The sequence below is a fragment of the Phasianus colchicus genome, chromosome 8, assembly GCF_987193195.1.
Source record: "Phasianus colchicus chromosome 8, bPhaCol1.hap1.1, whole genome shotgun sequence".
NCBI classification, from domain to species: Eukaryota; Metazoa; Chordata; class Aves; order Galliformes; family Phasianidae; genus Phasianus; species Phasianus colchicus.
Window position 1 is genome coordinate 28,635,954 of NC_143443.1, and position 15,484 is coordinate 28,651,437.

General features: G+C 40.9%; 1 protein-coding gene across 11 annotated transcripts in view; it reads left to right on the forward strand.

Annotated features, from left to right (window-relative positions):
* The first annotated feature begins 2,245 nt into the window (after window positions 1-2,245).
* Window positions 2,246-15,484, forward strand: part of ATRNL1 (attractin like 1) — a 425,218-nt gene continuing 411,979 nt past the window's right edge. For 8 of the 11 annotated variants that reach the window (XR_016468857.1, XR_016468855.1, XR_016468856.1 and 5 more), the window contains exon 1: window positions 2,247-3,379. Coding sequence is in view for 7 of the 11 variants with exons in the window: in XM_090145545.1 (XP_090001671.1) it covers window positions 3,078-3,379 (302 nt within the window). In the remaining 4 variants the exon portion in view is untranslated. Of the gene's footprint in view, window positions 3,380-15,484 lie in introns of all 11 variants that reach the window. The other 3 variants (XM_090145543.1, XM_090145547.1, XM_031597423.2) reach the window with 2 other exon arrangements.

Consider the following 15,484-nt stretch of genomic DNA (forward strand, 5'->3'; position numbering starts at 1 on the left):
TGTTTTAAATCAGCAACTTAAAACTTTTGAAGAGTTATTCAAATGCTTCTAAGCTGTAAATTCGACCAAAGACTTTTTAGTACTTTAGCCTTTCAAAAATGTAAATGTTTTCTATGTCAAGAACTGGAGGGATGAAGGGTGTAAAATGTTACACTTCCAAGAAAAGCAGAACTTACAGATCTGCATGTAACAATGAGCAGATTGGCAGATCTGACTTCTCTCAGCCAGAACTGCTAACTTCATCTGACAAAAAAGAAATTTCTCATCAAATCAGGACAGAAAAGTACCAATATTGGCATTTGCACATCATTCATTTCCCGGGGTTATGGAACATCTAATACATTACTGTGACATACAACAGCCAAAAGGTTTGCACCTCTTCATTTTCACCGCTACCCAGGAGATAGCTACCCAATATTTTCTCCTCACTATTCTAAATCTAGAAACATTTATAGTAGTGTTTAGGCTTTTAGAGAGGACTGTTTATGCAGTATAAGAGTACTGTCATACTCTTCTCTGTGCCTCTGATATCTACTCTGTCCTTTTTTGATGGCCTATTTATGTTTTTAATCCAGAGTCATGTAATGGCCCTGCCCAGTACAGGTTTGGCTTTCTCTTGTATTTTCATTCTTGTTTTTATGTATTCATGACTCAAATAGAAATTTAGCAATTAGAGGACAAATACACACTGACTGTTGTGATTTTAAACCTCTTCTTTTTTTGCCTTGTAAAGAATTATTGGAAGCTTAGCTTTGCTTTGGGTGTTAATTTAAAAAACTTGGCTGACTTCTGCAAATCTGAAGCAAAATCTTCATTCAGGCTGAGAAAAGATGGTGTAAGCCTTAGAAATTTCTTGATCGGTATAAAGGATTTGAGAAAGTGGGGGAAGAATGTATCTTCCAGCCATGTTAAGCAAGAAAAAATTGCTGAAAGTGTTTATGAGATTAAAAAGTAGTCTTGAAATGACTTTGTATTTTAGGCTGTAATCTTGTATTAACTGCACTTCTGGTCTGATAATGGTATTTACAGAGGGCAGTTGTTCAGCAGCCTTAATCACATGTAGTACTGCACAATTAGCAGACTGTTCAGCAAATGCTTCAGCCTCAGCTTTTTTTTCGTAAAATATAAAGCAGCAACACAATTTCCATTTCCTCTCATTGCGTGAACTCACCAATTCATTACAAAACACACACAAAGAGATCCCTAATAGCTGAGAAATCTGTCTGATCCAGGACAATGCAGTGATCTATATAAGCTCTGTTAGGAAGACAATGTACAGACTCCTGGATTGAGAGCGGCTGTGGTCCCTCTGACAGCCTTTGCAATGCAACTGGATGAATCACTCTTCACCTCTGCTTTCCACAAGCATGCATTTTCAGGTATTCCCTTAATTAAGACTGCAAAGTGCATAAGACAAAGTTCTCTGAGTGCTTGTATTGCGCTTAGCTTTTGTTGGAGTCTCACACTGTATAAAAATGCAAATAGATACTGATGGGTACTGTTGTGCTCCCTTCTGTAGTACTGATATAGTAATGACATCGATTTTGCACCAAAGCCAACCAAGCATTTCCTCCACACAGGCAAGAGGCCTGTGGATTCTGGGAACAGTCAGTCTGGAGAATGGTCCAATATGGGTCACTTCAGACCTCTCTGTTTTTAAATACTAACAGGAGAGGAAATTAATTACCTTTCCTTTATACTGTTGGAATGGAGATATCCTGTTATAAACTTTCTATTTAAGTGTTAAGAGAAAGTTTCTGGGGTATTGGTTGCTGCTATATTCTTAACTGCTTGCCAGCAAGGCTCAGGATTGTTTTCTGACTGTGAAATGAAAGCACGTTACAGCAAAGCTGAAAAAAGCGGGCTACGTTTTGCAGGGGAAAAAAGGACATTTCAGACAACTTTATTACAATTATTACTTTAATATTGATCTGGGAACTTTTACGACCACTCAATAGGCTCAGGGTGGAAGGCAATGCCTTGATTTCAACTGCGAAACGCGAAGATGGAGTAACTGCTAGGAAGGCAGGGCTGTCACAGCAAGCTGCAGCATCTCTTCCAGCACTGCCCGCCACGGTTTTAAAGAAAACCGCCTCTGAACTTTGCAGGGCGAGGGGCCAATGCCGAGCAGACGCTGGAGGGGCGGCCCGGGGGGAGCGCGGGCAGAACACAGCAGGCCTCGTGCCCTCCCTGCCCGCCCCTCGGCCCCTGCAGAGAGCAGCCAACCCCCCCACGAAGCCCACGCGGGAACAAAGCTGGAAGCGGCGCTGCCGAGCGACCCGCGGCCTTAAAGGTCCCGCCGGCTTCGTGCAGTCTGAGCGTGCATGTGTATGTGGGGGGGCGCGCGGTGCTGTCTCGCACCCCCGTTGCAGCACGCAGGTGGCTGCCGCCGGGCTCCCAGCTCCCTCCCTCCTTCCCTCCCGTTAAAGGCTCGGCCGAGGGACGGCTCCAAGCAGAGCGAGGGGCGGGGGGCGGCAGAGCGAGCGGGCGGCTCGGAGAGGGGATTACAATTAGCCTTTAAAAATGGCTGCTTGGAAGCTGTCAGCCGGGACGCAGCGCGGCTGCTAACCCTCCTCTCCCGCCGCTCTGCCCCTCTCGGGGAGAAAAGCTCCTCTGTCCCTCCCGACCCCCCCCATCCCTCCGCGCCGTGCGGGATGCCGTAGCGGCTCCGGGCCCGGCCGCCCTCGCTGGCTGACGAGGAGGACGGCGACGGCCCCCGCCTCCCGCGCTCCTCCTGCCGCTGCTGCGTGTGTGCGGCGGGGCTACAAAGGAGAGGGGGAGCGCGGGGTGCCGGAGCGAGGGCGGTGTGTGCGCGCGGGGGAGGGACGCGTCTTGCGAGGAGAAAGCGCAAGGTCAAGAGGCAGCTCTCCTCCTCCATGGAAGAAGAGCGATGAGCCCCGAGGAGGACGAAGAAGAGAAGGGACGGATGGCCGTGGGCTGCAGGGTTTCCCCTCGGGAGTGAGGAGCCGGCGCTGGGGTCGGGAGGAGGGAGCGGAGGAAGGCCGGAGGGAAGCGGCGGGTTTGAATCTCCCCGGCTGGATTATTTCTCCTCGAGGGAAGCTCCCGGCTCTCGGCCCATGGCCCCCGCGGGCAGCGCGGAGCCGGGCAGCGCCCTGAGCAGAGCGGGGGCCGCCCCTCCGCCACTGGGCGCCTGGAGACCTTTCCCCTCCGCCTGCTGCTGCTGCTTCTCCGCGCTGCTGGACGTCAACAGCTGGCTGCTCTTCTACGGATTCCTCTACCTGGCCCTCTATGCCCAGGTGTCCCAGTCTAAGTCCTGCGACAAGATCTCCTGCTTCTCGGGGCACTGTGTCAACTCTACCTGCGTCTGCGACCAGGGCTGGGTGGGAGATCAGTGCCAGCACTGCCAGGGCAGGTTCAAGTAAGTCTCTGCTTATTGCCGCTTCTTTTTTTGAGATCGGTGCTCACGCTTTTCCTATTTTATTTTCGTTATAATTATTTTCGGTGATTTTGTTCACGTGCGATGGAAAGATGTGACAGAAGTTAGGGATGAAATAGCTCTCCTGGTCCCTCCTTCAGAGGATGCAGGACGCGGTTACCGCTGCTCTCGGTGGGAGCCCAGCAGTCGGCCTAAAGCTGTGTCGCTGCTGTCCCTTCTGGAAGTGTCATGGAAATGACATGGGCACCTCATGAGATTGCCCAATTGCCCAGTGAGCGAAAATTACTGGTGACTTTTGCCTTATGGAGAGTGACAGTCTCTTGTAAGAAAAGGAACACACAATGAGCAAGTGTTTAACCCAAGTTAGGGCACGTTCAGAATGACATAAATGTAACTGCTAGTGAAATGTGCATCACCCACGATGAGGTTTACAGGAGAGGAAACAGTGATGTAAGCATAAAGTAGTGGTTGGTGGTGCTGGAACTAGCTTCTTATTTTCAAAAAGTGGATGTGAAATGGAGCCATTGATCAGGGAGACAAAACCACACACTGACACTTGCTTTTCTATGTATGGTTGGAGAGAAGAGTTAATTTATAGGGATGTCACTTCCCCACACCCCTTTTGGTGTCAGAGTAAGGGCTGGCAGTGAGGAGTGCTGCTGGAGGTAACAGTTTGCTGTTATTTCTCTGCATAACCTTGGACAGGACACTGCATTTCATTCCTTTGTAGAACGCCTCTTTAAAGCTGGAAAAGCAGGAGCTCTTGCTTATTAACTATATTGGCATATACAGCTGGGAAGTGTTTAATATATACAGCTGAAAGAAAAATACTGGTGAGGCTGCATCTTACAGAACTCAAATTCTATCCTTGCAAAGTACTTTAACAGGTTAAAAGCATGCGTAATTGTCTGCTTTAAACTGTGCTTCCAAGTACTAAAATTAAGCCGTGTAACTCGTGCATCTCTTAACTATTTGAGTATTTATTCTCTCAGTCCTAAATAAGCAAAAAAGTAAATTAAGTGACTTGTTAGCATGGGAAGTTGGGGAGCAGCTGGCAACCAGACATGCAGCTGAAGCGAGGCACGTGTTGAAGAAAAACCCACCAAATACTACCAGTGAAATGCCTCTCTCTGTGAAACCCGGTTATACGTGAAATACGAGGCAATACAAATTCATCTGCAGACAGGATACATTGGTAACAATGTTTCAAAGTCGGCCACCAGCTACCTCCGTGCATTGAGGCTTTGGGGCTAGAGTCTGCTCTGTGCCCTGGCACAAGGGGAGGATTGCTGTGGGTGAGCAGAGGCCCAGGTGGATCATCTTTGTGCGTGATGATCTGCAGCAGACTGGCAGAGCAGGTATTTCCTTCCTTTAAAGAGATTACCGAGATCCTCTACCTTGACACCCGGCAATACAGACCCTAATACTGTAAGGGCTGAAGGAAATTTTCATCTCCTCAATTTCAAAGCTTGTCAGTGTGTTCTGCGAATGGTTACTGGAGCCTTTAGCCAGCCCTCACATGCTTGTTACAGCATTTATGTTTCTTTATGCTCTTTGATTTGTCAGGTGAGGAATTCAATGAGTGGAGGCATAGTGGTTACATTTTCTTTGCTCGCTTCTGGTGGAAAGTTAATAATCCATCCCCACCTAGAGGAAGTTCTGCCTGAGCGTTGAAAGGGCATCTCTTCTGAGCTTGGCTAATGCAGTGGTTAATCGATGTGCCTTTGGGAGTTTTGGTGAAATCAGAATAGATTCTTTTTTTATTAGCTCCTCTGTGTTCTTGCGTGATTAGCTTCAGAAATGGCTGTGATGCTTGTTATGGTTTTTGTCACAGATGTGAGCTTTTGCAATTATGTTGGAGTTCCCTGCACTCCCCTTCCCCCCCCCCCCCCTCCCTTTTTTAATTTGCTGAGGGCTTTTTCAGTAGTAGTATCTTCGATAGCTCATCTTTAATCTTAGAAGCAAAATGTACTCTGCAATGAAAATAAGCATTCTAACGCTTTCCAAACCCTGACGGTATGAAATATGGTCATGGCTGTTGCAATGCAAGCAGCAGCTCAGAGTGGCTCTCTGTTGAATTGCCAAAACTCAGAAGAGTGCTGAATGGGTGATGAGCTGAGTGTATTTACACAACAGTTGGAAAATGAATGTTAGATTACTTTAGGGCCAGCTGCCTGAGGATCTTTCTGACTTCTGCAGTTATTCGTAGTTGTTTGATTTATTATCATGGAAGCTTGGTATGTTGTTTCCATTTGTCTGTGAAGTGTAACTATCTGCTTTATGCACGGATAGCCATGGTTGGGTTTTTGTGGTGGTAATACTCTTATTTGACCAGTCATGTTGGAATTGTATCACCATGGAATTAGTTCTTTCTTACAGTAAGAGCTATTGTGAAGAATGTTTCAAATTAACAGACTGAAAAATGTGTTTGGCTATTATAACTGCATTAAAAATTAAAATGGATTATAAGTGTGATGTGTAAGAATGTTAATAGGAACTCTTACATTCTAAAGATCTATAGTATTTCAAAGTCCAGCAGTTTGAAGTTGCTAGGTGTGCTTGTTTTAAGCAAAATTAAAAATGAGCTTTTAATGACCTACATCGGGCAGGTGTGAAGCCGGTTTTCTGTCACCAGATTATCTGAGGAAGAAGGCTTCAAGGCAAGCTTAAAACATACTAAAATAAAGAGTTCTTTATTCTTCTTTGTATAAATCAAATGTGGTTATTTTCCCTCTTCTGGGGATGAGGGAGTTGCATTAGCAAGCAAGAGAAACATTACTGCAAGAGAAATACTACCTAGGGGTAGCTTGGGACCATTAATTCTTTTGTGAGAGATGAGTAATATTTTTGGTTTTATTACTTTTCTGGATTGGGAAATAACAGCATAGCGGAGAGACATCAAAAATAATTGATCAATCTTAGTAAGGAAGTGTCAAAATTAATGGACAGTACTATGGTAACCTTGCCTTTTCCCTGTAGAAGACCTACTGAGTGAGCAAAATACTTTGCAAAATGGATGAAAGAAGAGTGGATGGGGGGGTGGAAAGGGGGGTATGGGTGAAAAGATTCTTTAGCACTGTTATACTACTTGTATTTATCAACATTGTTATTTACTCCTTACATTGTGAAGTTTGTGATAACTTGTTATGAAAACAGAGCAGTGCTGCTGCTCTTCACTGTTGCATTCACAGCTGTCAGTCATCTCCCAGCATGAGCTGGGCCTCAGTTCTGCTTGGTGGTAAACTACTGTCTGGCCAAAATGGCCATCTGAAGGCCATTTGCATTTAGTTCCTTCTCTGCTGTACTTTCCACTGCCCTCACACCTTATATTCAGATAGAATGAAAATCTTTTTTTGAACCAAAATGGAGAAGAGAAATTTAGGTATAAAAAAGTGAGAAATTCTGTTTGTCTGCTTGTTGGAGATAGGTAAGATTAGAAAGCTAAAGGGGCAGCAGGCTCTGTTCTTATAGCAGGGAGCCTCAAACGCTATTGCTCCAAAGATGTCAAGGAAACACACAAGCACAGATGCATTGAGTTTTATTTTTCATCTAGTCGTTTTACTTCAGTGTGATCAAATATTTTTAGCAGTCATGTTCTGTAGAAGTTTCTATGACTAAATGTGGCTGTCCCTAATCACTATAATCTTCACATTACTTGAATTCTACCTGCATCATTATGTAAACAAAAATAATTTCAATGGCGTATGTTCTGTTTGAAATGATGGCATTTCAGTGCTGGAATTGGAAAGCACTTCTCTCTTTGCACCTGAGCATTTTCTAAAGACTATATAAAGTGATTATTAAATTCAAGCATGCAAAAAAACCTGCAGGTGGGATACTAGGAGTTCACTGTGCAAACCTCTCCAGCTTTGAGACCTTTTGTTTAAAACAAACATATCCCAAACCAACCAACCAAAAAATCCTAAGTATGTTAATCCCAAACCAGTGTTTAATAGCTGCTCTCTTCCTAATGAAATTGCCAACAGTTGTCAGATCCATCAGAACAGAAATCCATGATCTGTAATCTTGACAGCTGTAATTTTAATGTTGCAGAGGAAAACTGGTTTGACACACTGTGGTCAGTCTGGGCTTTTAGATCACGCTTGATTTCCCATCTTTCTGTTGCTGTTTTCTTTCTATCGCTTTCTTTAGGAAAGTCCAAATGCATGTTGTAGGAAGCCTGGGTGAGAGATTGTGCTCTGTTACTATACAGTGGCAATGTAGTAATGCCTTGGTCTTGCTCTGCTTTGTTTGATGATTGTATTTCTCAAACTTTTCATCTGCTTGTGACCTTTGTGCCTCTCTGTGGCCTATTGCAGTGGCTACACCTGTGGCTATGTTTGTGTTTCCTACCATTCAATACTGAATAAGCTGTAGCATTTCTAATTAAGCTTTATTAAATTATAATAACTTTTATGTTCAGAACCTGACCTTGTTATGGTGAATTTGTATGACACAAAATGACTGCAACTTCCACTTAGAATGATGGTAAGGGAAATACTTCTATGGTACAATCAGCTCCTGCTCTTGCAGTAAGCTCCATCTGCAGCTGAAATTCTTGAGCTGGAAAATTGGCCTCGATCCCCTTGCTGAGGGACAGTCTGCTGTTGGAGGTATTTAGCAGTGTAGAAGTAGAGCTAAAATGATTTGTCTTAACAAATGCTGAGCCCTAGACATAAATTAGTGAAAAATCTGTGTATTGCTTGCTGTAATTAGCAGGGCTTTGGCACTAGCGTGTGCTTTCTATGCAGTGCCTTGCAGGCTGTGCTGATGTTTCCTTAGGCAGAAAACTATAGCAATACGTAAAAGCAACAGCTTGCTCTGCTCAGTGAGGAATGAGAGGCTGGTTAAGGACAAATGTCTTCATTAAAGATCAACACCTTACTGAAGTGCATTGTAACAGCAAAAGTAACTGGAATTCATGTTTTCTGGAAAAGAAAATCCCTGGTCTTATGTATGGAATTTTGTTTCCTTAAAGTTAGTTTGCGTTTCTTCAACTCTATACGATACTATCTTGCCAATGATTGTGCTTTGTGTTTCTGTGCAGAGGTAAACATTTCTTGTTCATCCCTTTGCTGGGATGAAGAAGCCAATCAGAGACACCTGTTTGTTGTGGGAAAGACTGCAGGACTTTTCCTTGATACCGTGATGTTTAAAGAGCTTTTGTTTGAACTGGTCCTTGCATTTGATTTGTCTTTTGTTTTCAGTGCCTCTTTTTATTATGTATTCATGTGAGATAGTATCACTAAAAGGAGATCCATTATTTCAGGAGCATCTATAAGATGGAAAGAGAGCAGTACTCTGCCTTGGTAACGCCTGCTGTTCTGGGAAGCTCTTTGACTATATTTGCCGTCACACTTCAGGAATATTTAAGGGTATGGTAAAATGGCTCTTTTCCTTACTGCAGATATAGTGCAATTAGATATGTAAAATCATAGCTAACAGGACGTATTTTCAGCTACTTTTTACAGCACCAGAACTGGTGGTAGGATTAAAACAACAATGGAAGCTCTTCCTGTGGTACATAATGAAATTATGGAGCTTGTTGCCACAGGATATGCACAGAAGTATGAGCAAAACTCATTATGATTATGGCTGTACTATTGAAGTTCAGCATTGAACCTGATGATTGCTAAAAAATATTCTAAGGCAGTGCTTCTGCTATTTAATTTTTTAATTTCAGCCTTAGCTGAACTCTACATATACAAAGTTTACTTTTCTTAGTCATGTAGCAGACTGAGTCTACATGCTTACTACTGTGCAGTGCCTGGAAGGACACTTCAATTAAAGACCAACTTCACATGTCCTGTTTATGTTAACAGTGCGGACTTAATGTGGATTTATTTTGTTCTGTAAATCTCTTAACCTATACATACACTATTATTTACATTTCTTTGCTCAGCAACTTGCTTAATCTCATAATTTATTTATAATGATTTACAAAAGGAATGAAGCTTTTGATACGATCTTGTGCATCTACTCCTTTCTCCTGTTATATACCTTTGAGTTTATTTGTCAGTTACAGTTTTCATGACAATTGGAGTTAGAACAGAAGGGAGTGGGAAGATTGTCTGAATGAGTTGAGTTACAAGACTCTGGGAAATTCAGGAAGAGAAGCATTATGAATGACCCATGAGCAGGAAAAGCTGCAGTCACAGTGTCTGTGTATTTAGATGTCAGAGTCAATCAATCTTCAGACTGAGTGGTACAGGAAAACAGGTTTCATTAATTTTGTGAGTCTCAGAATGACCTCTTTGGGGAGGGGGAATGTTTCCCTGAGGTTGGATCAGAAGTTACCCCTTTTCTAGGTATATTTTGTATACCGATATGTAGAAGATTGTTAGAATCAAAGATGGTACATGCCTTAACTCTTCCTTTTAAGTTCTTAATTAACTGAATGACAGGAAATACCCAGTTGACTTAAATGTGGTCTTTTTTAAAAAAAAAAATAAAATTGTCTTCAGACAGTTCTTTTTTTTTATTTGATAACTTGCAAGTTTCTGTCATTCTGTCTTTATGGACTACACCAGATAGGTGAGCTCCTTTGAGTACATCCCCTTCAGATAGGCTCTTACTGCACTTCTGAATTACCTCCTGCGTGTTCTCAGAGCACCTAAGAAAGTTTCTGGATTCTGTTGTCCGCAGAATGACTTGCACAAGCAGTGTCCTTAAATTGCAGATTGTAAGCAGAAACAGAAAAGTTGCTGAAGAAATGATCTGTAGAAAAAAAAAAAAGTTACAATTCTGCTTTTAGCCTCAGGTACTTTATCCTTTGTGCTTATCTTTAAGGGTGCCTTCCTGTTTCTTATGTAAGCATTAGCAGCTGAAATGTATCAATGGGAAAATCTCTTTCCAACTGTCCAGTCTAGCCTGATTCCCAGTTTCATACTGACCCAGGGGAGCTGCGGATGTGGATAGGAAAAGGAACCCTTCCCCCCTTTAGATATCATAGAGTTCCTTTGCCTTAATTTTAATGTGGAATGATGTCCCCATTAAGCTGGCTTCTATTACACATTGTGAAATCCTGAGTCAGCCTATCAGTTGCCAAACAGCCTTTGTCATCAGCATGACCTGTATTAATTCAAAACATGCACATAATTAGTTTCTCTGAAGCCAGTGGAATTGTGTGTAAGAATTTACACCTATGAATTGCCTTGTTATAAGCCAGCATGTGAATATTGGTGTAATTAAACTACTGAGATTGTGTAGGTCATTATGATTTTATGTCAAATGTGATCATTGTTTTGCTTAAAATTGAGTTTAGTGGTGATACCCTGAAAAATAATTCTTCTAGTGTGAGTTACTCTCTGTGCATTAAAACTTTAAAATACAGTGATAGTTCATATGATCTCCAATTTAAGGAATACTGTCTTTAAAATGTAGATGCATAAGCCATATAAGTGTGCTAAACTTCCCTTGTAAATTAAACTATCTGCACAGGGAAGTGTTTATTGAGAGGAATTGTTTTTCTGAACATTGAAGAAAAAAAGGCTTTTAGTAGGATGTGTTTTGTTGTTGCTTAATGCTTCATATATTTGAAAGTTTTCTGTAGGTTTTTGTGTACAATTCCAGAAACTGCCTGTTCTGGCAGCTTGTGTTATGTAGGCAGTAGGGTAAGTTAGCTCCTGTTGAAGCAGAACACACAGTTTAGAAAAGCATCTGACAGTACTTCCTGTCACTGAAAGCCCCATCAAAAATCTTCCCTTAGTTTTCCTCAGTGTTTTCTATAACCCGCAAAATAAACATTTAATCCTGCTAAATCCAGGGAAACTGCCTTAGCTTGTTCTTATCATTAATTTGTCTCATTGGCTTGTCCATTTTTGTTGTGCTTTGAGTCTTGCTTTTGTTGCAGAGCCTTCAGCATAACAAGTTTCCCGAGTAGCTGAGAATGCTGTCACCTTTTCCTCACTGAGAGGGGGAAAAAGGAAAGAGTGCTCCTAGGCAAGGGGCTCATGAATTTTGGAGCCTGCTTTGTCTTCAGACTGAGTGCTCTACAACTTGAGAGCTGATGACCATGTCAGCCCCAATGCCTGCTTGCCATTCCCATGTAAAAGCTCACTTGTATTGGATGGATGTGTAAAGTTGTCCATAAATAAAAATTAAAAGCTATAACTTGTATAAGCATTCATTCCTGATTCAATTTGGCAAGTGTATGGTCTCATGCTACATCTCTTACTTCCTCTAACAAAAAAGAACATATTTTTGGGAGGCAGTGCTATAGTTCATCATCCTTTAAAAATGCAGATGAGTAGTTTGTGAGATTCCTACTCTGATTCCATCTTACACTGGTATTAGTTTATTTGTTTCAAAATGTGGGTGGAAAAGGTAGGAGGTAATATGATATTCTTCCATGTACTAACAGAAGTGCTGTGGAAAAAAGCTTAGTTTAAGATGCTGCTGCGTAGACAGTGGAGGAAATGCACTGGAAATCTCAGGCAGTGTTGAAGAATAATTTTCTGTCAATGTCTGTGGAAATTATAAGGAGCTGCATAGTCTGGTCTTGGAAAACATTCTTCAGAGTTGATATAAGGAATGAAACATGGGGAGTCTGGGCACTGTAGTGGCCTGTACTGATTAACTGGATTAAGGGACAGCTGTAAGCTATAAGCAGAGGGCATGCCTTCATGTGAGGTGGGTGAGCTGTGGGAATTCTCAAAGTAGGAATTGAGGTTGCCCTATATGTTATTAAAAGCCTTAATGAGCAAGCATGAGAGTTGTGCTGGTGGCAGAGCTGCAGAGGGAGAGGCATTGCTCCCTGCATGTTTTAAGCAGTGTATGCTTGGAAAACCTTATTTAGGTAGGAAGTAATTTGTATTTGTGAATTACCTGACAATTAAGTAGGTACTGAATGACTTCAAGTTTGGATGCAGGCACCAAAAATGACACTTGGCATCTAAATTTCCTATGGAGTTGGTACTTAATTTCTATGCTTCAGTGACTCATCTGTTAAAAGGAAATTAGCACTTCCTGTAAGATTGAAGACTTCAGGTGATTCATGACTGTAATGATAGGGGACAGCTCATGAACTAGATATGATTTTTGGTAGATTGAGAATGCATTTCTCCCTAGAATGTAATAAATACTATGGCATGAACTACTCCTGTCCAAATTGTACTATGTATCTCAAATATGTGTCAAATAGCTTTCTCATTAGGTCAGAGGGACCTAAGACAACTTGGAACTGGTCTGTATTATTGCAGAATATTTGAAGAAAATATTCTTCTCTTATTCAAGAGAATCCGTGCAAAAACAGTTTGTACGTTATCCAAACCACTGATAATCTTACACTTAAGATGGAAACACCCAGAAAGACTTAACTCCCAACCTTGTTTTAAATGTTATTAAAATATTGAGAGATACAGTCATACTCAGGACTGCTTAGCAGCTACTTCGAAGTTACTGCTCTGCCTGTATGAAAAAATGATCTGTATTGGATATTATATTCCTATATCAATGTCAGAGATCCGTGAGTTCCAGTTTGCAGGATGTTTGCATTACATTGTTCCAGCATCATGAATCTGGATCTACAATCTTTAATTAAATGTGGACTTTATTGTAGACATGCACCTTAATTTTTTTTGAATAGACGTTTGTTTATTGTCATATTTTTGAATTTTCAGTTTGTTCTCTGTTATTTTGAAGGCTAATAATTTGCCTTCAGAGAAACTGTGGGTTAAGTTGGCATGTAATTATTGAGTTGTAGGAACTTGGACTGAAGAGGGATCAGAAGTGCTGCAAATGAAAATATATACTTAACCAGTTGCTGCAGTAAAGCATGAACAGCAATGATCTTGGTCAAAAGCCAGGGAGGAGAGCTTGATACAGTCTGGTGAGCCTCAGGGAAACTTTCTGTTCAAGGTGAAAGCAAAAATGAGGCACCATGGGGCAGGAAGGCAAACATGTCATTGATATATTTTATTTTTCTTGATCTTTGCCATCCAAGTACAGACAGGATTAGCAAAATATTTTCTTTTATTGTCAACTTATATTGCAATTAAACACTTTGCTTTTTGTAATAGATAGTGGTGAAGAGTAAAAGGCAGTAAAGTTAATGTCCTTGATATGTATCCCAGCTTTTAGAACTTGTACAAGCTTTTATCCAGTCTGACTTTTTATATGAAATAATGACTTAGAATTCCAGCCTTATTAGGAAAACTGAAAAGAGCATTAATTCAACTATACGGTGGCTTACTCCTTAATTTTCTTTGCACAATCTGTAGAGTCTATAAGAGAACATACCTCTCACAGAGGAACAAAACAAGAAATCAAAAGCTAAACAAATGCAGAAAAACTCTTAAGATTTATGTGTGTGCAAACACAGCTTGGAAGATAGATACAGTTGATAATCAAATGTATGTAAGGAGTATACAAGATGTACCAGAGGGAATGAATTGTGTGCTTCATAGGAAGTATCACAGAGCTGCTGTAACTGAATTAAGCAGTGTGGTTTGGTAGTTCTCTTGCATCACTAAGTGTTTTGTTGGCTTCCAAATTTAGCTGAGGCTCTTCTGGAGGATAACTTCAAACGTTGGACAGAAGCAGGAAGGTGTTTTTGGAAAATAACAAATAGAGACGCAGATGGTTGGTTTTGAAAACGTATACATCTGCATTTGTGTGAGCAGATGTAGCACCATTAAGGCAGTTGTGTTTAAAAGTACTTTTGCAGATGGTATCTAAAACTTAGTATATAAGTATTAAATCTACAGCACCTGTGTTTAAAATTTTGTTTATGTGGCCATTTTTAATAGTACTTTATAGGAGTGATTTGTAAAACAAATGATAGAGTTTTTCTGGAGTTTAATTTCTGAATAGCTCATGCTGAGAGGCTGGGAATCCAAACCTTACCTGTATTCAAGATGTGCTTAATCTTGGCACATCTCTATTGTATTTTGTATCTTGAGTTAAATACTAAATAGCTGTTTATCACCATGGCTTTGAGGAATAGGCGCTGCTTTCTTCTGTTTGTTTTATGCTTGGAAAAACCAAAGCTGTGTAGTTTTTCTTTTAATGTTAATTAATAAATGACAGAATTGAAAGCATAACTTGGGTTTATACAATTTTCTGTAATTATGTCCCTGTCCTCACTTCAAGGAAAATGAGTTGTTTTCAAATAGTACAGTACTTTTCTGGGAGTATGAAATGCTTTGTTTTGTTTCAGGTACCTTTTAAATGTAGCATTATCAGATATATGTGATATGAAGCTTATTTTTCAGGTTTGGATCTATAGCAAAGGATGATATTTTTGACTGACTGCTCCAAATGCATCCTAGAGCAGTTCAGTGTGTCTAGGCCTATGTTAATGCAAACATAAGTGTCTGTGTGGCTAAGGGGATGGTAAAGAGAACTGACCTTGAAAGGTGCCCTCCATTCATATGAGCCAGGATGTTGGAACTGGACTGTTGACCTGGCCTCTTATTTTTATGTTATTTTTTTGAAGCAAGGTTTGGAGAATGTGCAAGCCACAGTTTAATGTATTAATGTCCCAGTTCACAAAAGCTGTTTTCTAACACAATAGTTGCTTGGTTATTTTATTTCTGACTTTACACGCGTCATCAAAGTGCGCTTACTGCTTTTGGGGTTCACATGTGTTCAGAAATTTCATATAAAAACTCAGAGGTGACAGGCAGCTGAAAATAAGCAGAATATTCCTTCTAAGACCCAGGCTTTCTAATGTCAGTCAGCTGCATTTTTAAGTAGCAATTGGGCTTAAAAGCAGAACCAGTGCATATTAGATTCTTTTAGAATGATGGAGGCTTCCAGTGTTGTACTGAAATGCAATTTCGGAGCATTTTCCTCTGAGTTAGTATTATTTATTTCCATTGCCTTGATTGTTTTAAAAAAAAAAAAAGGCAAGAAACCAACAAAAAAACCCAAAAAACAAACTTAACCAATTGTTATAATAATTTTAATTGCAGTTAAAACTCTTGTCTAAGGATACTTCCTTCTTGTAAAGGGTCTAATGTAGTTCTCTCATACATCCCCTGTTCTCCAGTCGCTTTCTTTTTATTATCTTAATTAAAGTTGACCTTTTTAATTTCCATCTACTAATAAAGACCAAAGTAGTTGATGCATGTAATTAGTCATGCT